This window comes from Manacus vitellinus, unplaced genomic scaffold (assembly GCF_001715985.3).
Source record: "Manacus vitellinus isolate BGI_N305 unplaced genomic scaffold, ASM171598v3 scaffold_32_pilon, whole genome shotgun sequence".
NCBI classification, from domain to species: Eukaryota; Metazoa; Chordata; class Aves; order Passeriformes; family Pipridae; genus Manacus; species Manacus vitellinus.
In genome coordinates, this window is record NW_021940460.1 from 2,868,265 (window position 1) to 2,893,477 (window position 25,213).

At 51.0% G+C, this 25,213-nt stretch overlaps 1 protein-coding gene across 9 annotated transcripts in view; it reads left to right on the forward strand.

Moving 5' to 3' along the window:
• Window positions 1-23,890, forward strand: part of TSPOAP1 (TSPO associated protein 1) — a 62,360-nt gene extending 38,470 nt beyond the window's left edge. For 3 of the 9 annotated variants that reach the window (XM_018076625.2, XM_029961342.1, XM_018076633.2), the window contains 15 exons: window positions 330-1,145; window positions 1,643-1,794; window positions 2,563-3,132; window positions 4,234-4,512; window positions 4,775-4,954; window positions 7,440-8,555; window positions 9,157-9,283; window positions 9,437-9,588; window positions 10,050-10,218; window positions 12,495-12,566; window positions 12,942-12,980; window positions 13,880-13,983; window positions 15,843-15,914; window positions 17,380-17,508; window positions 22,595-23,890. In XM_018076625.2, coding sequence (XP_017932114.2) covers window positions 330-1,145; window positions 1,643-1,794; window positions 2,563-3,132; window positions 4,234-4,512; window positions 4,775-4,954; window positions 7,440-8,555; window positions 9,157-9,283; window positions 9,437-9,588; window positions 10,050-10,218; window positions 12,495-12,566; window positions 12,942-12,980; window positions 13,880-13,983; window positions 15,843-15,914; window positions 17,380-17,508; window positions 22,595-22,801 — 4,184 coding nt within the window. In that variant the 3' untranslated portion in view covers window positions 22,802-23,890. Of the gene's footprint in view, window positions 1-329; window positions 1,146-1,642; window positions 1,795-2,562; window positions 3,133-4,233; window positions 4,513-4,774; window positions 4,955-7,439; window positions 8,556-9,156; window positions 9,284-9,436; window positions 9,589-10,049; window positions 10,219-12,494; window positions 12,567-12,941; window positions 12,981-13,879; window positions 13,984-15,842; window positions 15,915-17,379; window positions 17,509-20,648; window positions 20,709-22,594 lie in introns of all 9 variants that reach the window. The other 6 variants (XM_018076630.2, XM_018076626.2, XM_018076627.2 and 3 more) reach the window with 6 other exon arrangements.
• Window positions 23,891-25,213: the final 1,323 nt, after the last annotated feature.

Here is a 25,213-nt window from a genome sequence, read left to right on the forward strand (position 1 = left end):
TAGAAAAGTTAGTGAAGGAGCTGTGGTGAGGAACAATGGGATAATGAAGAAGGAGAAACCCTTTAGTTAATTACACAACTCAGCTTTTCACTTACTTGGCTCTGGAATGTGTGGAGCAGTGAGTCTTCTCAGTGTGGCCATTGGGATCTAACAGGGAAGCCCTCGGAAGTGCAGGAAACATTGCCAGGAATAACCTCCCGGAGGTTTTTTTCCTTCCTGAGCGCAGAGCAGTCGTGACCCAGCGTGGATGTTGTCCCATAGTCCTCACAGATGGGTTGGAAGGCTGAATGGCAGGGGCAGTGGTAACAGGTCTCCTGTTTTCTGTTTAGGGGAGCTGATGGATGGCCGGCGAGGGCTGGTCCCCTCCAATTTTGTTGAGCGGGTTTCAGATGATGACCTCGTGACGTTTCTGCCTCCGGAGCTGAATGATCTCACCCATAGCTCATACCAGGAGAAAAGCTTGGTCAGTGCAAGCACCAGCAGTGGAGATAAGAGTGATTTCTCCATTGAAGAGAGTAGCATCAGCCCGCTGGCCAGTAGAGCAGAAGGAGACCAGGAGGAGCCCGTTAGTCACACAGCAGTGCCTTACCCACGAAAACTGACTCTGATCAAGCAGCTTGCCAGAAGCATAGTTGTAGGCTGGGACCCACCTCTTTTGCCAGCTGGCTGCCCAGACATACAAAGCTACAACATCTATGTGGATGAAGAGCTACGTCAGAACGTGAAGAGTGGCCTTCAGACCAAAGCAGTGATTGAGAAGCTGGACTTGCAGAGCAAGGCCTACCGCGTGTCCGTGCAGGCGGTGACCGAGCGCGGCAGGTCCGACAGACTGCGCTGCACCTTCTTTGTGGGGCAGGATTTTGGGGTGGCACCCACCATGCTCAAAGTCAGGAGTGTCACTGCCACGTCAGCAGAGGTCACGTGGCTGCCTTGCAACAGCAACTACAGCCACGCCGTGTACCTCAACGGGGACCAGTGCGACGTGACCAAGCCCGGGGTCTACTGGTACACCTTCCACAACCTGCAGCCCAGCACCCAGTACGTGGCCAAGCTGGAGGCCAGGCCCATGAAAACACCCTGGGAAGAGGTGCCAGAGGGGCAGGAGCAGGACTCAGCTGTGATTCACTTCACTACCCCACTAGCAGGTATCCCATGCAGCGCTCGGAGCCGTGCGCTCGGCCGTTCCCTTGCTGGGAAGCCTTGGGATGAAGGGAAGCCAGGTTGATTAGGTCCCAAAGCCTGAGGTGCTGTACTGTTTTGTCTTAATGTTTTTCTTCTTTCTTTTTTTTACAATTTTATTACCCCCTTTGCTTTGGTTTGCTCTGGGAAGACCCCCCCCGTGCATGCCTGCCGGGCAGGGCAGGGGAGAGCTGGTTTGCCATGACCTTGCTCGAAGGGTCGCTGCAGCTTGGCCTCAGCTACTTTTGCAAAGTTCTGTTTTCTGTGCATTAAAGCTTTCACAGAACAAGAGCACCTTGTTTCCTCTGGCTCTGCCTGTCATTTCCCAGGACTAGCCTGGCTGTTCTGGTTCAGTTCTCCTGTGGCAAAGCTGGTGTGGGAGTTTGCTCTTTGAGTCGAACCAAAGTTGAGCTTTATACTGTAGCCAGGTAAGCAAGAGGAGCGTGTTTTTGGTCTTTCACAGGCACACCTGATGCTCCTTTGGATGTCCAGGTAGAAGCTGGTCCCTCTCCAGGTATCCTGGTTATCAGCTGGTTACCTGTCACCATTGATGCCGAGGGATCTTCCAACGGGGTCCGAGTCACCGGCTACGCCGTGTACGCCGATGGACAGAAGGTTGGTGCTGGGCAGGAGGGGCTGGGACTGGAGTAACAGGCAGTGTCACAGCCTCAAAGCATGGAAAGCTGGATCCAGAAGTGTGTCCTGAGGAGACAATCCCAGTCCTTGGCCTGGAAAGGAGTGGTATCAGGGAGGGACATTGTTTGGGGGGTGTGATACACACCAGAAAAGGCATTTCTCCAGCTTTTTGATGTGGTTTTGATGTAGCTAAGCTGGGAAAGCTCCTGTGGCAGGACCTTTGAGTAGCAGAACAGGACAATTAGTGTCAGTCTCCTCTGCTCACCTCAGACACTGGCCTGATCCTTGGGGAAGGAAGGAGCTCAGTGAGTCCACAGGCCATGGACAGAGCACTAGTTCAAGGACACAGCCCTGGGGCTTGTCTCCAGATTGTAAGGAGTGAGGTGTAGTTCTCATTCAGGAAAGGTGCATCAGAAGCAATGTGACCAGCAGGGACAGGGAGGGGATTTTCTCCACTCAGGTGAGACCCCACCTGCAGTGCTGCCTCCAGCTCTGGGGCACCGACATCAGCAGGAGCAAGTCCAGAAGAGGGGCAAATATAGTCATGTTTTATAGAATATCCAGTTTCTCATATGGTTATGGTAACAATTTCCCTTTACTGTTCATTCTGCCCTCAGAAGGTGAGAATTCTGCACACCTACTCTCCAGAGCTTTGGTGTCTGTCTTAACTTTGGATCAGGAGCTGTTCTTCTCAGAAGGGCTCAGCTGTGCACAAACAGTAATTCCTCCTGGTTCTTTTGCTCCCAGGTGATAGAAGTTACTTCTCCAACAGCTGGGAGTGTCCTGGTGGACCTGTCCCAGCTCCAGATGTTCCAGGTGTGCCGGGAGGTTTCGGTGAGGACGATGTCTCAGTACGGGGAGTCGGTGGATTCGGTTCCGGCCCAGATTTCCTCGCTCTTGCTCCGAGCCTATCCCTGCACTCCACCTGCTTCCACCACTGTTACCTCCAGGCTGCCCAGGGGCGTTCCCAGGGGCTCCCTGCCTGCCCACAGCCCATCCACACCCCCCACTCCTGCGCTCCTGCTCCGACAGAACATTCCTGCTGAGAGCTCAGATGCCAAATTGACTGATGTCTCCTCCGGCCCCGCCGGCCCGGCGCGGGCTCTGCCAGAGAAAGCCTCCTCAGCACCACACCTCTCCTCTCCCAGTGCTCCCTTGGTGCAGGATTTGGGCACTTCCCCACAGGGACTGGATGCTGCAGGAGACAAGAAATGCCTGTCTGTGCCTCCCCAGCAGGCTGGGAACACAGTGCTCCATGGGGAGGGCCCTGCCAGGGAACCAGGATTACAAGGCCTGGGAGAAGGCACAGAGGTGCAGGTAAGTGCTGCCATCTCCTGCCCAGTGCCATGTGTGCTGGCAGGGGGAATGGAACAAATGCCACTGAGCATCTTTCTGTGGCATTCTTGCCTTTGGGTCATCATCCAGTGGTTGGGAAACTCTCAGGGAGTTTTGGCTGATGTAGTGTACAGGTGAGGCTCACCTCTTGATCACATGTGCAAGCAGATCAGAAACAGAGTCAGGAAAGCAAGAATTTGCAGAGTTAGAGGGTGATAAGAGTGTTCCCTCCTTTGTAGAGCGAAGTGGGTGGTCCCAGGATGGAAATTGTCCTTCTCACTTGAGATGTGAGTGTTGCTGTCAACAAAGGCAAACAGCTCAGATGAGACATGAGATCAGGCCCTGTCTGGCTTTTGTCTGAGCCCAGGGGATATTTAAAAGCTTGGCAATGCAGTGTTTGAATCTCCCTGGAGTCTGATCCTTCAGTATTTTCAAAGCAGATAAGGACAAGATTGTGCTCCATCGCAAAATGCAGGGAGGCTCCCTTGGAGTGAGAGAAAGAGGGGGTTGATGAAGGCCCATCTGCCTTACCCTCCTTGTTCCTGGGGCTCCATTCCTCCATCTCCCAGAGGTTTTCTGAAACACCAAACTGAACTGGTTTAAAAACAGATGAAAAATCTCTGTAATCCAACTAGGATTAGGATACCTAATCAGGAGCTTGTTGTACTTTTCTGTGTATGTTCTTCTTCATTAATTCCCCTTTTCTCCACAGCCTTTACAGCTCCAGGGTAGTGCCAAGCCAACCTGCCAGGGAGGATGTGGGACATTCCTCTGGCCTATGAGAGTGGGAAATGACTTTGTACAGTTTGGGCTCTTCTTGCTATTTTTAAAGTAGTTATTGTCAGTACAGGTCTGGGGCTTTACCTGAGCCAGGTGTGGTGGCCAGAGCTGCAGCAGTAGAAGCACCATGTGTCCCTTGCTCCAGGGCTGGCCAACCTTCCCAACTGCCAAAATATCCATATGCCAACAACACAGAGCACATCAGAGGGTAACAGAGTTTGGGGTGATAAGGACCCCCTTTTGGTGCTTCAGTACCCTGAGATACCTGCCCTTGATTTCATTGGTTTTTGATTTGTTTCCCAGATGGAACAATCTGGATCCAAAGCTCCAGAGCTGGAAGGCCCCTCTGACAGCAGCGTGAAGCTCCATGTGGAGACCTGCTCCATGGAGGAGTCCCCCAAAGGTCCCAGTGCTGACAGAGAGGAGGCAGAGGAGAAGCACCTGAGCCCAGAGCCCGTGTCCTCACCCAGCCAGGCTGAGGGGACACAGGACACCTTCCGAGACGGGAACGCGGGCGGGAGCAGCTGCAGGTTGTCTCCTGGCAAGGAGGTGATGAAAGAAATGTCCAGAGTGAAAAGAGAGGTTTGTTTAACCTTGGTTGAGTGTCTGTGTCCATGGAGAGATGTGGATTGGGTTTGACATCCCAAGTTTTCCATCCTTAGGCAGTGCTGCTCTTCTGCAGGCTGATGGTTGCGTATGTGTCAACATGTTGCTGCCTTGGGTGCTTCCCACTTTTTTTCCTGCCACTCTTGAGCTGTGTGTGTGCTAGAGACATGAAAAACACTCCTTTATTGCTGGAATAGAGCCTGGGAGGACTGAGAAAATCTGTTTTGCTTTTCAATAGCAAGAAGAAAAACTGGCTGAAATGGGCCGCCGGCAGCTGACCCTGTTCTCTGAGCACAACCGGAGTTCTGAGCTGTCAGATATTTTGGAAGAGGAGGAAGAAGATGAACTGTCTTCAGAAGCTCTGGAAGACAAGAAATGGGACCAGAGTGAGCCATGTAACCAGGAGAATGGGGAAAAGGTAACTTGTCCAGGGCACTGCTCGTGGGGGGTGCCAGTGCAGCCATCCCATGCCATCAGCTCACAGCAGGAGGTGCTGGGCTGAGCCCAGTGCTCCCAACAGTGCTTTCCTAAGGTCCTGCCTGCTCTGCTTGTACTCCCAGGCTTAAGGTAGTAAAAACACGAGTTCTCTGGGAGAGGGAAGGGTGTTGATATGCAATGAATGTAGCTGGGGTTTAATTAGTTGGAAAAACACACAGTGTGATGTGAACTTTAGAGCCCAGGGTTAAAATCGATCCTATTGAGTTCTTAACACAGATATAAACAGGGAACAGATAGAGATCTGTAAATCCACCCACCTGTACATCCTGTACCAGCTCACCTTCCCTCCTAAGGCATGGGATTCATGGGGTGTCCCATGCAGAGCCAGGACTTGGACTTGATAATCACTGTGGCTCCCTTCCAGCTCAGGATATTCCATGATTCTGTGATATTTTGACTTAGACCTTGTTGTTCTGTGTAGCCAGGGATGGCTTGTAGGAGCAGAGCTGTGGCTTTGCAGTTCAGTAGCTGCAAGGGAGGAAATCCTGAGTGAGCTGAGTGACCAGATAAATTCACGTTCCAAGAGTTCAAGCTGGTTCATGTGTTTGAATGCACCTGTGGCAGGTGATGTGCTTCTGACTGCATGGCTGGGAAGTGCTGTGGAATCCTACAAATTACAGCAGTTGGGATGAACATCCATGAGAGAAAGTACTGAGGGTGAAAGACTGGGAAATTAGAAGGATTTGAAGGAACTGTGGTATGTCTGGATGGCAAGAAAGCACCATCTTTGGGTTTTTTATGCAACCAAAGAACACCTGTAGTTGATGGTGCCCTGTGTGGCTGCTGCTCTGCAGGGACAGGGCTGCTGAGCACTAAATGGTAGCAGACACTGCAATGATTCTGGAACAAATTTGCTACTGCTCCTTTTCTCCTTCTGAAGGAACTTCTGCTTCCCAGGTGAGGGGTTGGACCTGCAGTGCAGCATATCTGGAGCTCCAGGAGGGCCTGGTGGCTGGAGGGGCTGAGTCTGCCTGGGAAGGAGTTGTTGGAAGGGCTTCCAGCTGTTGGGATTGCAGTGAAAAAAAATGGAAGAAAAGCAGCTTCCTGAGAGGAGAAAAGAGGAAATAAGAACGTTCAAGAACACCATTCTTTGTTTTTGGTTTTTTTTTTTCCTGAGTGTTTTATTGGCCTGAATGATTTTGGTTGTTCAGGTTTTTTTTCTGTTGAGCTGAGCAAACTGGTGCTTCTTGACCTGATAAAGTGATTGTTTTCTGCCCTGGCAGTGACAGGGTGGGGGTGACAAGATGCTGAATGGGGAGAGGACATCAGGATCAGGAATCTTTAGGGCACAGAGCTCCCAACACTGCCTTACAGAGTGAAGGAAGATGGTGACTGGAGCAGGCAAAGTCCCAGCAGAGCTGTTTTCTAGGATTCTGTGTATTTGGTTATGTTTTGTGTTATCTCAGGACTCCTCAGCCAACTCTTTCAGGATCTGGAGGATGAAAACAAGGAGAGGTGCTGCTTTTAAAATGGTTAACCTCAAATAAATTGTTTAATTTCTGAAAGCGTTTATTATCTTAAAGCTCAAAAGCAGAAGCCACAAGTTTGCAAACAGCTAAAATAAATCTTACTGGACTACTCCTAGTTGCTACTTACAAGGTAGGAGCCTAAAATGTCTTTAGAACACATAATGATATAAATTATCAGGGAAGTTGAACAAGAGACCTCCAGAGGTATCTTCCGACTGAAATTACACCTGGGATTCTCCCTTTTATTTTACTGTAAATATAATAAGAAACAAACCCATAAATTCTACAGTTGGTCCATGACAAATGTTAAAATTCAGCAGCGTTTTCCCCAAAATTTGCTGTAACCTGGTAGGCTCTCACCCAGCTGCAGGTCTGTGTGACCCTTCGAGGTGAAGGGTTTTCCTGTGTGTTTGTGGGACTTCTGGAAGGTGATGGGAAGGGCCCAGGGCAGGTCCTCCCATAGCAGCAGCATCTCCAAGGGGTGTCTTTAGTGCCCCAGCACGAGGACAGAGGGGAGGGGGGCTGCAGGTCCGTGTGTGAGCTCAGCCCCGCCGAGGGAGGAGCCCCCTCAGCCCTGACTTGGAGGGATGAGCTGTTCCTGCCCCTCATCCCAGCCCGGGGGTGAAGCCATGGGAAGCACGTGGCAGGAGGAGAGGTGCTGCAGGTAGTGGTGTGTGTACAGGAGAGGCTGGGAGGGAGCTCTTCCATGCATTCGCCTTCCTCGCTTCCCGCTGCATTGCTGGTTCATCCGACCGTGTTTGCCAGAAGATCCATCGCTGCCTCTGCCCCTTCCCCTCGCTTGGCTGCAGCCACGGCTCCATCCTGCTGTGCTGGGAGGGAACCAGGGTCACTTTGCCTCTCGTTTTAATGTTTATTTCCTCTCTTTTTTCCTCTGCTTGTCCCGGCTGTGGCTTTTCTCGGGGTCTGGGTGTACAGATGGATCTTTGTGATACTGACAGCGATGAGGAGATTCTGGAGAGGATACTGGAGCTCCCGCTTCAGAAGAACCACAGCAAGAAGTTGTTCAGCATCCCTGAAGTGACTGAGGACGAGGAGGAAGAGGAGGATGAGAAGTGTGCGACAGAAGAAAAGACAGACCCTCAAGATTCCTTGGAAACACAGACCTACCATTCAGGGAGAACAGAGAAGCCTCCCAACAGCAAGGATCCATTTCCAAAGGCAGATGGGAATAACACCTCTGTGGTGTCTGCTCAGACTCCACGGGAGGAGCATGGTGCTAAGGAGAGCAGAGGGGATGCTGACCATGCAAACCCTGCCTTTGGCCAGCTGGCCTGGGCTCAGAAGAAGGCAAACTGGAACTGGGGCTACCAGGAGAACGATCCGAAGCCTGTGAGTGGAGCAAGTCCCTCTGGGAGCAAGAAGAAGGGAAATAACTATCGAGAGAAGATCCGGAGTCGGCCTGAGATGGGTAGGAAGAGACAGAGTGATTTAACAGAGCACTGCAGTCGCCTGCTGGGCAACTGCAGCCAGATGGGCAGTGGGTTGTACAGAGCTCCCAGCCTCAGGGAGGAGCTCAACGTGGTCAGCAGTGCCAGTGGTAAGGAGGGGATGGATCTGTACAGCCGTGCCAGACAAGGCACCCTAAGGAAAAAAACCCCAAAGGCAGCGGGTTCAGGGGGCACAGAACCTGCCATGGTGGGCACACGCTGCTCCAGCCCCAGGAGCCTGGAGATAGACATTGAGTACGACTCCGAAGACGATCAGGATTCGACCTGTGCTTCCTCCCCTGAGAGCAGGCTGTGGCCAGAGAGGTCCCAGAGCTCTCAGGGCGACTGGAGTGATTGCTCCAGTCAGTCTGAGGCTCCCCACACGGATGGCAGAAGGGACCTGACCAGGCTGGAGGTGATGGAAGAGCAGGGTTTGGAATGGGCCGCGTCTCCGAGCCGGCGCGTGCGGTTCTTCCACCGGGAGAAGGAATGTGAGAGCAGCTCTGAGGAGCAGGGCTGGGAGCTGGACTGTAAGTCACCTGGCTGGAGAAGGAGGCTCGAACATCCTTCGAAGGGGATACGTAGCACCTCCTTGCACAAAAGGGTTGGGTGACTTTTCCTATTCTGGCTTTGAAGCAGCTTGCAGTGGCTCTGGCTTCCCTCTGCTTCCCTGGCCTGCCTGTATCTTGCTTTGTTCAGTGTTGTCCAGAGAGAAAGGAGCCTCCTCTAGGATTGTCTGGAAGAATATCTGAGAGATTCTGTAGTTCTGTGCTGCTCCGTGGCTTTTCTTGTAGTAACTGCTTCTGCTTTTCCTGCTCCCTGACCGAGTGGCACCGATGCAGTATTCCTTTTCACTCTGGCTCTTCCTCCCCACGGCAGGAGGCTGTGGGAGGGACCCAAATGAAAATCCCTCCTGAAATAAGCTCATTGGTGTAGATCCTGACTGTAATGTCATTGCCTCCCCTGGAAATGCCCTTTCCTGCCTCCTCACCCTCGCCCGGGGGATCATCGCTGGGGCCTGGCAGGGCTCCTGCCTGTCCTCAGATCTGTTTTCCAACTCCCTTGGTATTTCCAGCTCTAGAGTGTCCCTGAAGAGGAATGTTGCATTTGGATGCTCTGCTCTTTGTGGAGTGCATTTGGGCTGAGCGCTGCTCACTGAGTCACAAGGCAGAGGCTGCTACTAACTCTGGTGATTCCAATTGCAGGCATCCAGTAATAAAGATTCCAGGGGCCCGGAGCTGGCCGGCACAGCCGCCTGGCAGGCTCCCAGCAGGAGACGGAGCAAGAGCGTAAGAAGAAGCCAAATGCAGAAACCTTTGCTCTCCAGTGCAGGTGAGCAGGAATGGGGAAGAGAGGTGGGCAGCAGGAGACAGGGAAGCTCCTGGAAGAGGCAGGGAGAGGCTGGCAGGGAGCACCTGAGCCGTGCAGGGCTGTGGCACGGGCAGGGTGCTGATGTCCTCTCTGGTGTGTCCCCTCTGTGCACAGGTCCTCCCAGGAGCAGCGCTCCCCAAACCTCTGCCAAGGAGGATGGCATTAGGATATTTGTGGCTCTCTTTGACTATGACCCTGTCTCTATGTCTCCTAACCCTGATGCAGCAGAAGAGGAGCTGCCATTTAAGGAGGGACAGATCCTGAAGGTAAAAGAGTAGTGAATTCCTATTCTGTGTGGATCCATCTGGTGTTCCAGGGACAGCAAAACCCTTGGGAGGTCTGCAGCTTCCTCAGGAGGGAAGCAGAGGGGCAGCACTGATCTCTTCTCTCTTGGGACCAGTGACAGAACCTGAGGGAATGGCTGGGGCTGTGTCAGGGGAGAATTAAGCTGAATGTTAGGAAAAGGTTCTTCCCCCCAGAGGCTGGTTGGGCACTGCCCAGGCTCCCCAGGGCAGTGGGCACAGCCCCAAGGCTGCCAGAGCTGAAGGAGTGTTTGGACAACGCTCTCAGGGATAGGGTGGGATTGTTGGGGTGCCTGTGCAGGGCCAGGAGCTGAACTCCATGATCCTTGTGGATCCTTTCCAGCTCAGGATATTCCACAGTTCTTTCTCTATGCATCTCAGTCCCTGCAGCACCAACAGTGTCTGTCCTGTGCTTTCCCTTGCAGGTGTGTGGAGACAAGGATGCTGATGGCTTTTACAGGGGTGAATGTGCAGGAAGGGAGGGATACATCCCATGCAACATGGTCTCAGAAGTGCAGGTGGACAATGATGAACTCAAGAAGCAGCTCCTGAAGCAAGGATTCCTGCCTGCTGACACAGCTACAGAGAGCCAAGGTACTGGGTCTGTGTATGCCCTGCTGCTGAACTGTGAAAAGCTCAGTCGTGCTGTGTGGCCAGTGCAGCCCACCAAAACCATCCATAGGGCTGTCCTGGCATCTGCAGCCTGGTTTGGTGGCTGCACAAGCAGGGAGGTCTCTCTGGCTGAGGGAGGAAGGTGTTCCCAGCTCTCAGTTCATTCCTGACTCCTGGAGCTGCTCCTGTCCTTGAGGTGTGCGAACTCAGGCTGGGAGTGAGTGAGGCTGATCCTCACGAGGAGGGGGACACAAAAAGGTTTGGAAGGCAGCTGAAGGATGTGAATGAGAGTTTTCACTCACTGAACCCATGGGGGTGACCCTGCTCTTGGGTGAGAGAATCTGGGACTTGGGAATGGAGGAAGATGAGGAGGGAAAGGTGTGAGACAAGGCAGGCAGTCAGGAGTGTACAGGGAGCAGAGCTGGTCCTTGGGTTCCTCCTTACTTACTCCCTGGAGTATGTGGCCCAGTGCTTTGTGCACTGCAGAGACTTTCCTGTTTCTTCCCACTCATGTACTGGGAGAGAGGAGAGGAGAGGAGAGGAACCATCCCTGGGATGTGCAGCCAGCACAGCACAGGCTCAGTCAGGCTCAGGGGCTGCCCCTGCTGTCACCACTGGTGTCCCAGTGCCTGTCCCTTATCCCTCTCATATCTCATCCTGCACCCTCTGTGTGCCCTCTGCAACCAGTGCCCATTGTTGGACCTGCTCCACTTGTTAAAACACAACGAAATTCCTATTTTGGAATCCCTGTTTCCCTACCAGTTCTGAGGGAGAAGCAGCACAAGTATGGGTCGTGGCAAAGGAAAGCCCTGACACTGCCTGGGCTGTTCCTCTGCCCAGGAAAAAACCCAACCAATCCAAGAATAAAGAAACCCAAGAAAAAAAAGCAGCAGTCCAACTTGTTCCCATTTCTGTGCAGGGAGACCCAGTATCCAGCCCCAATAAGTCTTTAGATCTTTAAGGTCCCTTCCAATCCAAACCATTCTGTGCTTCCAAAGGGCTGACATTGCCCAGCTCCTGAATGTGGGTCCCTGGAAGGTTGATCCTGAGGAGTACAGGGGTCAGAGGAGCCTGATGCTTTCACTGTGTGATTTTTTTTTTTTTTGGTAGGTTTGTCCTTCAGCCTCTCTCATGTCTAGGAAGAGGAGATTTGAATAAGGTGTTTTTCATATCCATGCTCTTTTTTTCCTGTATGTATCCTCCAGTGCCCAGAGATGGCTGGATCCCTGTAGTGACCTTTGTCCCTCTGTGGATTACATGAGGCTTTCTGTCCCCTGCCCTATTGGGTGCTCTTGGAAAAATCAAGGAACTCAATAGCTCTGAGACTTCATGAAAGATGGAGGGTGTGAAAGTCTTCAGGAGGGTGGTGGTAGTGGAAAAGATGTACCTTGTGTGTGTATACAGGGAGTGACCACAGGTTCAGCACTGCTGAGGCCACACTTTGAATGCTGGGGTCAGTTTTGGGCCCCTCATTGCAAGAAAGACATTGAGGGGCTGGAGCACGTCCAGGGAAGGGAATGGAGCTGGGGAAGGGGCTGGAGCAGCAGGAGCAGCTGAGGGAGCTGGGGGGGCTCAGCCTGGAGAAAAGGAGGCTCAGGGGGAATCTTCTCACTCTCTGCAACTCCCTGACAGGAAGGGAGAGCGGGGAGGGGGGTGGATTTGATGATCTTAAAGGTCTTTTCCAACCTTAAGGATTCTCTGATCCCTTGGCAGCTGGGCTGGCTGTCCCTCTGCTGTTTTCCTGCTGCCATAAACCCCTGTCACAGCCTTGTAACTAAGGAAATGGCCTTGGACATGCTGGTCTGGGCACTCCTGCAGGTTCTTTGGGGATTTCATCCAGTACTGACCCTACTCAGTGCAGAAGCTTTAGCTAGAGACCTCCCTAGATCCCTTCCCACCTCACCTGGCCCTTCTGAGGTGTTAACTGAACAAGGTTTTATTTTGTCCTTGTGATCCTGCTTCTGAAAGTTAAATTGCAGCAAAGCCTGTCTGCTGTGGCCTGTGGAATGGCTGAAAGGCATGAGCACAGTGTGGATTTCTGTGTGTGTTTGGGATGTGGATCATGCCTCCCCCGAGTCCACATACAAGGACTGGAGATTTGGGCTTTGCCCACAGAAATCACAGTGTCAGCTTCCCGGGGGAGGCACGTCCCACCACTGTTCCCTGTTCACTCTTCAAGGGGCTCTTTCACTTTCCATTATTCACTGTCTGTTTCTCTTGTCTGTTTATTTGCCTTTTTTTTTGGTATTTTTACGAAGGAAATGGCACATTTTCTCCACCTCCACGCCGCCAAACCGTCCCTCCTCCAAAACCCAGACGCTCCAAGAAAGGTCTGTGTCACCCACTGCCTCCTCTTTGCTTTCTGCACTAGGATTACAGACTGCATTGAATTTTTGCTACTTGCTTACAGGACCCCCAGATGTTTGTCTCTGTACGACTGCTAGGAAGTGGAAAGAGAGCCCATCCCTGTGCTGGTGTTAAGTTTTTAACAACAGTGATGTCTTTTATAGTTTTGGAGCTTGACCTCTGCTTCTTGTTACGTCCCTGAGTCCTGGTTACTGGTGTAGACCTTGAGTTGCATGACCAGTTTGCTTCTGTTGTTTGCTGCCTTGGTCTTTGTTCTTTTTATTGTGGTTTGTCACTTGTGTCTTGTGGTCACTGTGGGAAGATGAGCTCTCACTGATGAGGCATTTTCTTCCCCCCAGCAGGGCTGGATAAGCAGGAGAAGTACAACTCTCAGCCAGGTGAGAATTGCTCTTTTTTACCATGATTGATTGAAATACAGACTTGTTTTATGGTCAGGGGCCTGTGGTGCTGCTTGAGACTGTAAGAAAAGGAAAGTTTTAGTTCTTATGATTTAGTCATGGGTACAGTGGCCTTTGAATAAGCAGGGAGTGTTTGCAGGGGGAGGGCACATGTGGTTCCCTGAGGAGCAGGAAAATCCCTCACTCATCCTTAGGATCCAAGGTCCTTTCAGAGGGTGCTCATTCTGCTTCATCTGGTGCATCATCTGTTGATGTCCAGAGAAGCCAAGGCAAACCCCTTGCCAGCCCATCCAGTTCTGACCTGAAACAGGGTTTAAATATATGAGATGGAATGCTGGACAGTGTGTGTTTTCTGGAACACCAGGCTTGGCTTTTGTAGGCTCAGAGCAGCTCTGTCAGTAATGGGCTCAGCAGGCAGGTGGGGGTGGAAGTGCAGTGTGTTCCCTCGTGATGAGATCCCTTTGTGCTGTTCCCCTGGCACTTGGAGGATCAGCTTTGTAGCTCTACAGCAAATCACTGTGTAGTGGGAGGAGAAATGTCCATTTGAGACACTGTAAGGAGTCTGCTGTGCCCTGTGTATATATGCACAGATATATATATGTGTGAATAATTTGAAAGCATAAAATAAAACATTCCTATATATAGGGAGAACACCAGGATGCTGGAATGGGGAGATGTCCCCACTTCTGTGCTTATGAGGAGATAGAGGAGATCAGAAAACTGCTTCACCAGACACCTCTGAGGTCTCTCTCCGTTCAGTTCCCCCACTGTTCTTTTTGCTCAGTTCACTACAAGATTGCTGAAGGAGTTGCTGTGATTGGGTATTTTGTCCTGGTACTTCCAGCTCAGGATATTATGTTTCATTTCTTGTCCTGCAGGACAGAAACACGAAGACATTGAAGCAGAACTGCTGACTCCTCGCAGGATGGTGGCTGTCTTTGACTATAACCCCAAGGAGAGCTCTCCAAACGCAGATGTGGAGGTAACCACCAGCTGCTCACCCTTTTTATAGGGTTCCTTTTCCTTTCTCTCTTTTCCTTCTATCCCAGAACACTTTGGTCCAACCAGAGTCTCCGTGAAACTGTGTTAGTGTCTCATGGCTTTGTAACATCCTTTAATGATTAAGGACTAAGCAGATCTGGGGCAGGAGGAATTCTTACCAGCTGATCCAGGAAACCCTCTGGGAAAAGGAAAAGCTGCTTAAGGGTTTGAAAGCACTTCTGGTACTTAATGAGCATGACTTTTGTGTTAAATACCTGTGAAGGTATTTAAGCAATGTAACAAGAAGATTTAACTCCAATTTAATGGATCAGTCTTCAGACTTCTTCTTTTTCAAGCAGTCCCTCCATGTAGAATCATAGAATCATGGGATAGGTTGGGTTGGAAGGGATCTTAAAGGTGATCCAGTCCCACCCCCTGCCATGGGCAGGGACACCTTCCACTAGCCCAGGTTGCTCCAAGCCCTGTCCAGCCTTGCCTTGGACACTTCCAGGGATGGAAAGGAATACAATTTAAACAGGAAGGGATATAATCCAAACAATATTTTTGTGGATAAGCCTGTTCCAGGTAGAAAGGTGGCAGTGCAGAATCCTTCCTTCAAAAAGGAGATTAGCACATGCCCTGTTCTCTGTTCCCCCATAGCTGTGTTAGTCCACTCTGAGCAAACATGAACGTGGGGTTTGGATTCAGATCCTTTCTGTGCATCCAGAAAGGAGTGTCTGGCCAAGACATGGCACAGTTTAGGGAATGCTTGCCTCCCAAACTGAGTGTGTCATGAGCAGAACATCCTGCAGCTGAGGACAGAGTGTTTTAGAGATGGTAGAATATCTTGGGAGAGACCATGAGAGCTCATGTCCAGCCAAAGAACACTGTAAGCCCTTGTCAGCAGGAAGATAACTGTACTTTTTACAGGGATTTGGTCTTCCTAGAACCTTCTTATGGCCAAGAGCTCAAATTCTAGGGCCAACCTGGTGCATCTCCGTTGGAGATCCTCCTTCCCAGGATATTCAGTCACTTGTTCTGCAGGAAGGGGGCAGCTGCTGCTTGTGAACTGCACCAGACTCCTTGTAGGATCAGCTCTGCCTTTCTGTGAGTGAAGTTCCCTGCAAGTGTCTCTCTGGAGCAAAGCAATTCTCAGCCAACAGGAGGAAGCTGCTGCCTCCAGAGAGAAAGTGAGGACTAGGGATGTAATAAGGTAACATATTGGAAGTAGGTGCCTTCCAGCTGACACTTGGGAAGTGCCAGAGTGCCTTGAGTGGGACACAACCTGTTTGGAGCCTCCACTGGGCAGATTGTTCCATTAGAAGATGCTGCTGACACCTTTTGTCTTTGGTCCTGTGCTCCCCAGAGCGTGTGCTGGGGTGTCTGACAGGACAGAGGGTGTGACAGTGTGTGCTGTGGTATGGGCAGGTTCTCCTTCCAGGTCTGATCTCCCTGTTTGTGTGGATTCCTGCCAGTGACTAATCCCTGAGCACTGCACACAGACAGGCTCCTCCAAGGGAGCAGGGTTTGTAATTATACTGAAAGAAATTAAAGGCATTTCTGTGTTTGCTCAGCTTATCCCCAACACACCTTTCCAGAGCAGATGGTAGGTCCTATTTTGAAGCTTTATTAAAACTGCTTTAAGAAACAGGCTTGTTTTTAATTTACAAAATGCTTCCTTTGCAGCAAATTCCACAGGTATCCACTTCAGTTGCTCTCCTGAATCCTGGTCCTGCAAGACTAAACACAGTGGGCTCCCTCTGCCAGGGTGACTGTGCAAGAAGCCCAGGGGAGCCTGTTCCTGGAGGGAAATCCCAGGCAGAGCCTCTCCTGTGACCTCTGTTCTCTCACTCTTTGCAGGCTGAACTGACTTTCAGTGCTGGGGACATCATTACTGTGTTTGGCTCCATGGATGATGATGGATTCTATTATGTAAGTGCAGGGGTTGGGAAGGGCCTGTGGCTGCACTGGAAGTTGTTGGAGTCTGCTGAGTGGCAGGAAAGCAGAAATCAGGGAATAAAGGATTCTAATTTTGGAAAAGAACCAACCCCAGTTTTACTCAGTGCAGGGCAGTTTGTTTCTGGCAATCCATGTTCCTGCTGTAAACCCAATATCATGGAATGGTTTGGGCTGGAAGGGACTGTAAAGCTCATCTTATTCCACCCCATGCCATGGGCAGGGACACCTTCCACTAGCCCAGGTTGCTCCAAGCCCTGTCCAACCTGGCCTTGGACACTTCCAGGGATGGGGCAACCCCCAGGGATGGGGACACTTCCAGCTTCTCTGGGCAACCTGTATCAGGACCTCATCACCCTCACAGCCAAGAGTTTCTTCCTATTATCTAATCTAAACCCACCCTCTGTCAGTTTGAAGCCATTCCGCCTTGTCCCAAGTCCCTCTCCAGCTCTCCTGGAGCCCCTTTAGGCCCTGGAAGGGGCTCTCAGCTCTCCCTGGAGCCTTCTCTTCTCCAGGTGAACCCCCCCAGCTCTCTCAGCCTGTTTCCAGAGCAGAGGAGCTCCAGCCCTCAAATCATCTTCGTGGCCCTTAAATATCCCACTGGTTCTGAGTTTCTTTCTTGGCATCACTTGCCTGCAGGTTTCCCAAAGCCTCCCACACATTTGTCCGTGCACATCTGGGCAGAAGCAGCTCCTTCTCGGAGCTGATCCATCACCAGGCACTGGGACACTTGGGCAGGAGGCTGAAATGGTGCCCCAGGAACACAAACACGTCCCTAGGGGCTGTGCCTGCCCCCCAGCTCTGTCTGAACACAGCCTTGGCCCTTGGATCATCCACCTCTTCCTGCAGGGAAGGCTGTGTGTCCTCACACATCAAAGCCGAGGTTCCAACTCCAGGTTAAGGCTGGAGGGGATCACTGGGAATGTTTTCATAGTCTTGGACAAACAATGTTGCCAGGGTGGGTTTTGCCTCACCCAACCACTCCTGTTGAACTGGAGACAATTTCCTAGGAATAAATAATGCAGCTCAGTGATCAGGGGTACAGTGCCTGCAGGACACTGAACCAGTAGTGCCTCATTCTTTAAAAACATTCATAAATCCCAGAGCAAAACAAAGGCCTCTGGAAAGCCAGTGGCACAGTCATCTTCCAGTTGCTTCCAGGATGGCAGTGGACATTTTTTGAATTTGTAGAAGGGACCATGTTGCTGGAATACCCTTTGTCCTGCCTTGCTTTTCTTCCTTTACTCTCTCCTGTGTTTTTGGGCTCTGAATTGTTCCACAACTAACGAGGATCTGAGCTCTGGGATTTGCTGAGGATCCTTCCACCAGGGGAGTGTTCTGGGCTTCTCTCAGGCCATTTCCCAGCCTTCTCTGCACCTCAGGTTACTATTTCTCCAGCAGCCAGGAAACCTGATGTGAGAACTGAATGTTCATCTTGCAGGGAGAGCTGAACCAACAGAGGGGGCTTGTCCCATCCAACTTCTTGGAAGCTGCTCCTTCAGATGGAGACGTGGGGGAGGAATTTCACTCAAAAGATAAAGAAGCTTCTCCTCTGAGTGCTGAGAGCCAGGTAAGATGTGTGACTGCATGGACAGACATCCAGGCTGGGATGTGGCTGGAATTGGCCTTGCACAGCATGCAGGATGGATGGAATTGCTGAACTTGCTGCATGAGCCCAGTTCATCCCATGGGAGACACTCAGGAGTTTAGAGGGAGTGCTAGGAGCTCTTCCCAAAGACTTGTAGTGCAAAAGGAGGCACAAAGCAGTAAAACCCTCTGGGGCCTCAGTCTCATTGTGGTCAGGTGGGTGAAGAGCATCCCAGATCCCACCAGAAAATTGTTTGGGTCCACAGGGTGGTCAGTGGTGAAATCCTGCTGCAAGCAAAGCACTTCAGCAGCTCCCCAGACACAGGAAATTCCTCAGTTATGCTCATATCCATGCCAGAGAGTTCTGGAATTAGTGACACCCAAACACCAATGCTCTTCCACCCACCCTGAGTCAGATATATCTTAATCCAGGCCGAGGTGCTCCTGGGTAAATTCAAAACACGCTGAGGAATTTCCAAAATGGATCTGTGGGATGGATCCTAGAGCTTTGAAAGCATCCCACACATGTAGGGAATTCAGAGGTCAAGCCAACCCCTTGTAGTATTTTGCTGATACTCCTGGAACAAATGCTCAGGTAGGAAATTTGGGTCATCTCCCAGGCTGGGTGAGTCCTCAGGGGGTGAGGCCAAAAGCAGCTCCCTGCTCATTCCAGGGCCTTGTGTCACTCCAGGGTGGGAGGCAGGGGGAGACCCAGCTCAGTCCCAGCTCACATGTGCTCAACCTTCAGTTCTTCCTGGGAGGTTGTTGGCACTGTGTGGTGGTGCCAGACCACAGGAGTGTTGGAGCAGGCCCAGGCTGGCTCTGAGCCAGTCCTTGGGGAATGTGTGGCCCTGCATCCAGCTCTGTTGAACGTTCCACTGGTGCCACCCCAGCTTCCCTGCTCTCTGCAGAATTCCTTGGATTATTTCTCATGCTCAGCTCTTCTCTGTATCTACCTCCCCTTTCAATCTTCAGATGCTGCTTGATCTCCTTTAGGCTCCACCTCAGTCCCATCCCTTGCTTCCAGGCATTCCAGGCTCTGTGGGTACAGGATTTGCACCCCAGCCTTGATGCCTTCTCACACAGAGCAGGCCTGGCTCAGAGATGAGATTTGTGGGCAGCTTTTTGGATTATCTTGTGAGCTCAGCAGCTGTCTGGGTGCCCTGTGCTTCCCTGTTTAGGAACCTGGTCCGTGCTGGGGAATCACAGGTTAATCAGCTGTTACTGCCAGGGTTTAAGAGCCCTGAGGTGACACAGGTCTGAATTTCTGGGGTTCCTTCTTCAGCTTCCCTCTCAAAATGATTTGCTCTTCTTAAATTAACTCATCTGTTGGAAGAGAGGGTACCAAATGAGACCTGAACCAGTAAAATAAACCAGGTGGAATTCTCAGTGTAGCTTATTGCAGATCTCACCCTTCCCTCCAGCAGCACAGGGGCCTGTTTCAGGTGCTGGGGGTCCTTATTCCAGCCCCAGTTTGGGTTCTCCTGGAAACCAGGGGGGAATTCAGGTAACCTTTCTGCCACTTGCAGGTGTGAAGGGTTTGTAAAGCCAAAACCACTTTCCTCTCTGCTCTGCACTCCTGCTGGGCTCAGCAGTGGGTGACTGATCCCCTGGACACAGCAGGCCCAGATGTCCCTGTGTGCTGAAGGCTGGAAGCTTTTTTCCTGTGATGCAGGACACTTTTTTTTACACTTTCAAGTGTGTTAGAACAGCCCACATAAAGTTTCAGCCTTGCCTTCCCTTCAGACCTTCCCATTTGTCTCCAGTCCTCTGTGCCAGAGATCTATTGGATCTTCCCCTTGCACTGGCTCTGACTTGGGGTCTGCAGAGCAGGAACCTGCTGCCTCAGTTTAGGATGGATTTGGTACTTTTGGTACTCTCCTGATCCGTGAACTGCTGTTCTCTGTAGTCTGAAGACTTGGGAAATTCAGTCAGTGATGATTAAACCAATTTTATTTCAGTGGGAATCAACTTAAACTCTAGACATGACTGTGCCTTGGCTGCTTGTGTGTTGTGCCAGCCTGACTCCTGTCCTGCTTTATCCCTGATTCACCTGGATCCCTGTCTTGAGGAATTCTGGCTCAGCACTCTTAGCACTCCTCTTGCTTGTGCTTTGCAATCCAGATCTGTCTAAACAGCTTCCCAACGTGAAGGGCACCTTTTCCCCCTTTTAAAAGTGGTACATTTACCCTGCTCAGAACCAAACTTGTATTAATGAACCGCATTTAAATGTGTTTAGTGATAACTGAGGAGGCAGAATCTGAGCCCACAGAGGTTTGGGCTCAGTCACAGCAATCCCAGCATCCCAGCCTGTGGGCAGAACACCTGATGGGGAAGGCAGAAGGAAGAAATACCTCCTCCTGTAACCCAAACATATTCCATATCCATCCCTGAGCTGGAATGAACTCTCACAGTGATAGAGCCATACCTGGGGCTTTCCAAACTCCAGGGGCATATTCACTCCACAGAGTTAAGGAACTTGCTTGTTCAATCTGCTGTTGGCAAAACAGGCTCCCAGCAAATTCCCAATCCCAGCTTGAGCCCTGGCACTCAGGGGGCATGTGTGTGCACCATGGCACAGCTTTGGGATTGGTTAAAGCTCAGCCAGAAGCTTCTCCAGCATGATCATGTGAGTGATTTCTGAAATCACTTGTAACTTCTTGGATTTGATGTTTTCCCCCTGTCTGTCACTCCCCTTCTCCCTGCTGCCCTTCCAAAGGCCTGAGAATAAGGACAATTTATTTCCAAATTGATACCTGGGGAAGGTGGATCATTTTGAATGATTTCTGAGTAAATCTTAAAATGCTGGCGACTGAAAAGGTGAAGCAATTTGATTTATGAACTGACAGCATTTGGGGATTAGAATAAACAACAAAAAACAACAGCAGAAAGAGGAGGATCCAAGAAGTTCTGGTCACAAGCAGGGCCCCAAAACACTCGTGGGCACCAGCTCAGAGCAGTTGCTTTAATGCTGTGGCTGTCCAAGGATTATTTTTGCATCAGTGACTTGCAGTTTCTGTCAAAGACTGATTGTAAAGCACCTTCAGAAAGTGTTTGATTCTAATTGATGTCATGTATTTATTTCTGCCTGTGTTACGCACCCGGGACGGTTCTTTTCTTCAGAGAATGAGGAAGAGAAGAGTCCAGTGATAGATATGAATGATACATAGAGAGAGCAACCATGTAAGTGTGTGTGAGAAGACCTTCAACCTCCCACCCAGCACTTCACAGGGTCCTGCCCCTGCAGTTTGCTCCTTTTCTTGCTTGTAGTTTGGCAGGCTGGTTTGGGGCTGTGCTGGCAGGTCCCCCTTCAGACCCTCCTGTGTCAGACCTTTCCCTGCCAGATGGGTTCTGTGTCAAAGACAAGCCATGATCTGTTCAGCACATTGTTTGGAACAATTATCAGGTGGTTTTGGGGACCAGGATATTCAGGTTTGGGAAAGACCTGCTTTATAATTCAGCCTGGCCCTTCTACCACTGTCCACATCAACTTTGTTTGGCCTCTGCAAGCTCCTGCTCAGGCTGAGCACACTCACCCTGGACTTTTTGCCTTCCTGATTTTACTCCTTCCTGACAGCAGTCCTGAAACCCCCCTGCACACCCTCAATTGAAGAAAACAGTAACATTTAGTCCCCAAAACCAACCCTGTGTGGATAATTGTTCTGTCGACACTTAAACAACTTTGGGGCTGGGTGGGTGAGACCCCTGGTTTTGGGGGGCAGTGGGAGCAGATCTGTGTTTTTCTTTTCTGTTTTTTTTCTGTTGTTTTCTAGAAATTGTGCAAGTCAGTAATACCTGAGAGAGCACTGAAACCACCCCCTGAAAACTGACATCACTCTTCTGTTTATCAACTCTGATAACTTGTATGAGGATCTTGCCAGAGCAGTTTTTCCTTTATTTTTTTCTTGGAGAAGAAACCCCAATTTTAGTATCATTTGTTTCTTACCAGGTGATTCTGTGAACTGGTTCTGTTGATTTTCTGCCACACAGAGACCTCTCAGAAGACCTGCACGTGATTGTGTTGGGAGAGAGTGTCTCAGGTGTGGAACTGCCTGGGCATCCTATTCCACAGCTGGGAGTCAGCAGGATGGGACTTCCAGCCACAGGCAGGACACTGCCTGTCACTGCCTTTGAGCTGTTTGATATTTGATAACAACATTGATGCTGCAGTGTCCTTATGACAGTAAATAATTGTGACTGTGAGTTGGGTTGGGTACCTGCCTCTCAGTTTGCACAGGGCCTTCCATCCACAACTGTACAGGAGAAATTGTCTGTTGGGCCAGCAGATCTGCCCTGAAAGTGTTCCACCTTTGCCAGGAAAGTGGTTTCCAGTGGTGCATGGGCAGGGCCTCCCCTGCTCTGGCTGCTCAGGGGTGACTGATCCCCTGGATGCAGCAGTTTGGCCCAGATATCCCTGCATGCTGAAGGCTGGAAGCTCTTTTCCTGTGTTTCATGACACTTTTTTTAAACAGAAATGCCTTTTAAGTGTGCTAAAACAACTCTTGTAAAACAGCCATGTTTCAGCCTTGCCTTCCCTTCAGCCCTTCCCATTTGTCTCCAGAGATCCCACAGAGCTTCCCCTTGCACTGGCTCTGAATTTGGGTCTGCAGAACAGGAACCTTTTGCCTTCGGTCTTGCACAGCCCTTGTTCTTATGAAATTTGATTTTGTTAATGTCCTGCCTTCTGTCCCAGAGTCTGTTGGAGCCCACCAGGCTCCCTGGCCCAGGGATCCATGGATGCATCAGTACCTGTCTCCATCCGCACTCCCAGGAGCTGCTTCACTTACTCAGCTGTGGAGCAGCATCAAGTCTTCTAGTGGGGCTTTTCTGCTCTCCTGTTCTTAGCCCAATATTCAGGAATTTCAGAATGTCAGAGCTCAGGCAGGGCCTGGGCTGTGGGTACTAAAACTTCAATCCACTGGAAACTTCCTAAGTGGACCTGCACCTTCCCAGAGGAGACTGGTGGGCAGAAGGCCGAGTTAGAGAACTCCCAGTTTATGTTGGTGTGACATCCTTCAGCAGCTCTAACTTCTGCTTTTTCCTTTTGCTTTCTGTTTTTCCCCCCCCAGCTGAACCCAGATGGATGTGTTGATCAGAGTGACTCCTCACCATCTCCTCCTCCTCCACCACCTTTCTGCCTTGTCCCGTGCCCAGAGCAGGCGTCGCTGCCCCTTCTCACCCACAGCGACGGCCCTGGGCAGAGTAAAAAGAAGAGAAGCTTCTTCTTCAAAGGGAAAAACCTCTTCAAAAAACTTGGGTCCAATAAGAAAAACTAACAAGGGGGGTTATTCTGCACAGAGACTGAGAGTTCAGGAGAAACCCCCTGCAATAAGCTGATTATTTTCATAGGGAAGAAACGTGACTTGAGAAAATTGTGGAGTGGGTGTGGGAGCTGTGCCTGCTGAGAGCCCCCCCAGGGGGGCAGTGGCTCTGGGGGTGTGAGGGCTGAGCTCTGGGGTGCAGCTCCCTCCATGCGCTGGTTCCCTGTAAATATTTTCATTTCAGAATTCTATTCTGGCTGTAATTTAGCTAACTGGCTTTTCCCAGCAAAGCCCCTTAGGAAGAGACCCCCTCGTACTCCACCCCCTGGTATTTCTCTGCTCCAAAGGAGCTCGTGGCAACTCCTTCACTTCCCGCAAAGAAAAGTTGCACTTTTCTGTTCCCTGACTCCCCTTGGCTGTCTCTGGGCTGACGAGTGAGTTCTGATTTGTACTGTAAACTGTAAATATGCAGCTGTGCCTAGAGCATCCCACACTGCCTCAGTCAGGATCCAGCACCAGGATATTCCCATGGAGGAAGGAGCAGTGCCCTGCTGGGAGTTGGTCCTTCAGCCTCTGGCTTGGGCTGCTGGAAAGCTGCTCCCACCTGGTCCACCTTGCCCACGGCCTGGCTGGGGCCTCCGCCTTATGATTTATTTATTTATCAGTTTATTTATGGGTTTCTTGAGCTCATTATTTATTTCTCTATTTATTTATTTATTTGTTTGTTTGTTTGTTTATTTATTTCTTTCCCGGCCGCCTCTTCCCACGGTTCCCCTGGGTTGTTTTCCAGGCTGCTCCAGAGCCCGGAGCGTTGGGAAGAGCGGGGCTGGGGGATGGATGGAGAGAGTTTGCAGCTGTTTTCTTGGGAGATGATGTGCTCCTGGAGTTCAGACACATCCCTTTCCAAGCCAGGAAGGGTTTTGTACCACATGGTTCCTGCCCTTTCCCGTGTTTCTTCCGTTGCATGTTCCAGTTCCTTGTTTTTGGAAGATGAGGTACGTGGGTGGTGCCAGCACAGTGTCCACGAGTGGTGGTGGTACAGTTTGTTTTTATTTAATATCAAATTTTATTATAATAAAGTCTATTTTCACAAAAATACATTTTCCTTAAAAAAGCCAAGGATTTGGTGATGCTTCTTTGGGGAGGGTTGGGGAGGGCAGAGAGGGAAATGATCCCAATCATGGAACGTTCTGCACCTTCTGAGTCACCTTCTCAGTGGGACAGACCCGTGTGTGGTGCTCCTGGGTGGGAAGGGCACAGGGCTGAGGGGAGGAGGCCACAGAGATGCTCCCAGGGCTGGAGCCCCTCTGCTCTGGAAACAGGCTGGGAGAGCTGGGGGGTTCACCTGGAGAAGAGATGGCTCCAGGAAGAGCTGAGAGCCCCTTCCAGGGCCTAAAGGGGCTCCAGGAGAGCTGGAGAGGGACTGGGACAAGGGATGGAGGGACAGGACAAGGGGGAATGGCTTCAAACTGACAGAGGGTGGGTTTAGGTTAGATAATAGGAAGGAATCCTTCCCTGTGAGGGTGGGGAGACCCTGGCACAGTTGGGCAGAGAATCTGTGGCTGCTCCATCCCTGAGAGTGTTCCAGGCCAGGTTGGACAACCTGGGGCTTGGAGCAACCTGGGCTAGTGGGAGGTGTCCCTGCCCATGGCAGTCTGAGGAACAAGACAGGCTTTACAGTCCCAACCCAAAGCATTCTGTGATTCCATGATTCTGTGATTTGGTGCTTTCCTTGTTTTAATTGGCTCCTCCACAATGAGCCCCCTCATCCAGGCTGGGAGCACGTGCCTGTGGAGAAACATCAGTGTGTCCCTGGCAGATGTTGGCTTCTTTTCCTGCTGTGCTGACAGGGCAGGCCAGGACTGCCCAGGTGATGGACCAACACAACCATCTGCTTTGTCAGGACAAATGTCCCCAGTAGAGACCAGCCCCACCACAACAGTCTGGTGGGTGGAATCCACAGTCACTCACAGGCTTCTGAAACATCTGATGCAACCTCCAGAGGGTCCAGGCACGTTTTGTGCCAGCAGTGACTGCCCTGTCCAACCAGCAGGACCTGTGCAAGCGCTGCCAGCAGCTGCTCAGATGTTGTTGCAGGGTCTTCTTCCATTTTTCACACCCCAGAGATACCAACCTGCTGCTGGGAGCCCTGAGTCGCTGCTGTGCCTGGAGAGGCTTGGCTGTCTCTGTGACTCCCAGTTTGGGGTTGTTCTGGGGCTGCTGCAAAAGTCTGAATGTGTTACCAAAAATGCCATTATTACTGGTGTTGATTTTGTGGTGCCACCACGGCAGGCACACGAGTTTTGGGATACTCCCTGTCCAATCCTCCTGTGTGGACCTGCTCCAGCTCCCTTCTGTGGTCTCTGATCTGCCCAGGGAGAGGGGGAGATGCTGGAGACAGACTGAGTCGTTGTGCCTGTTTGCCTC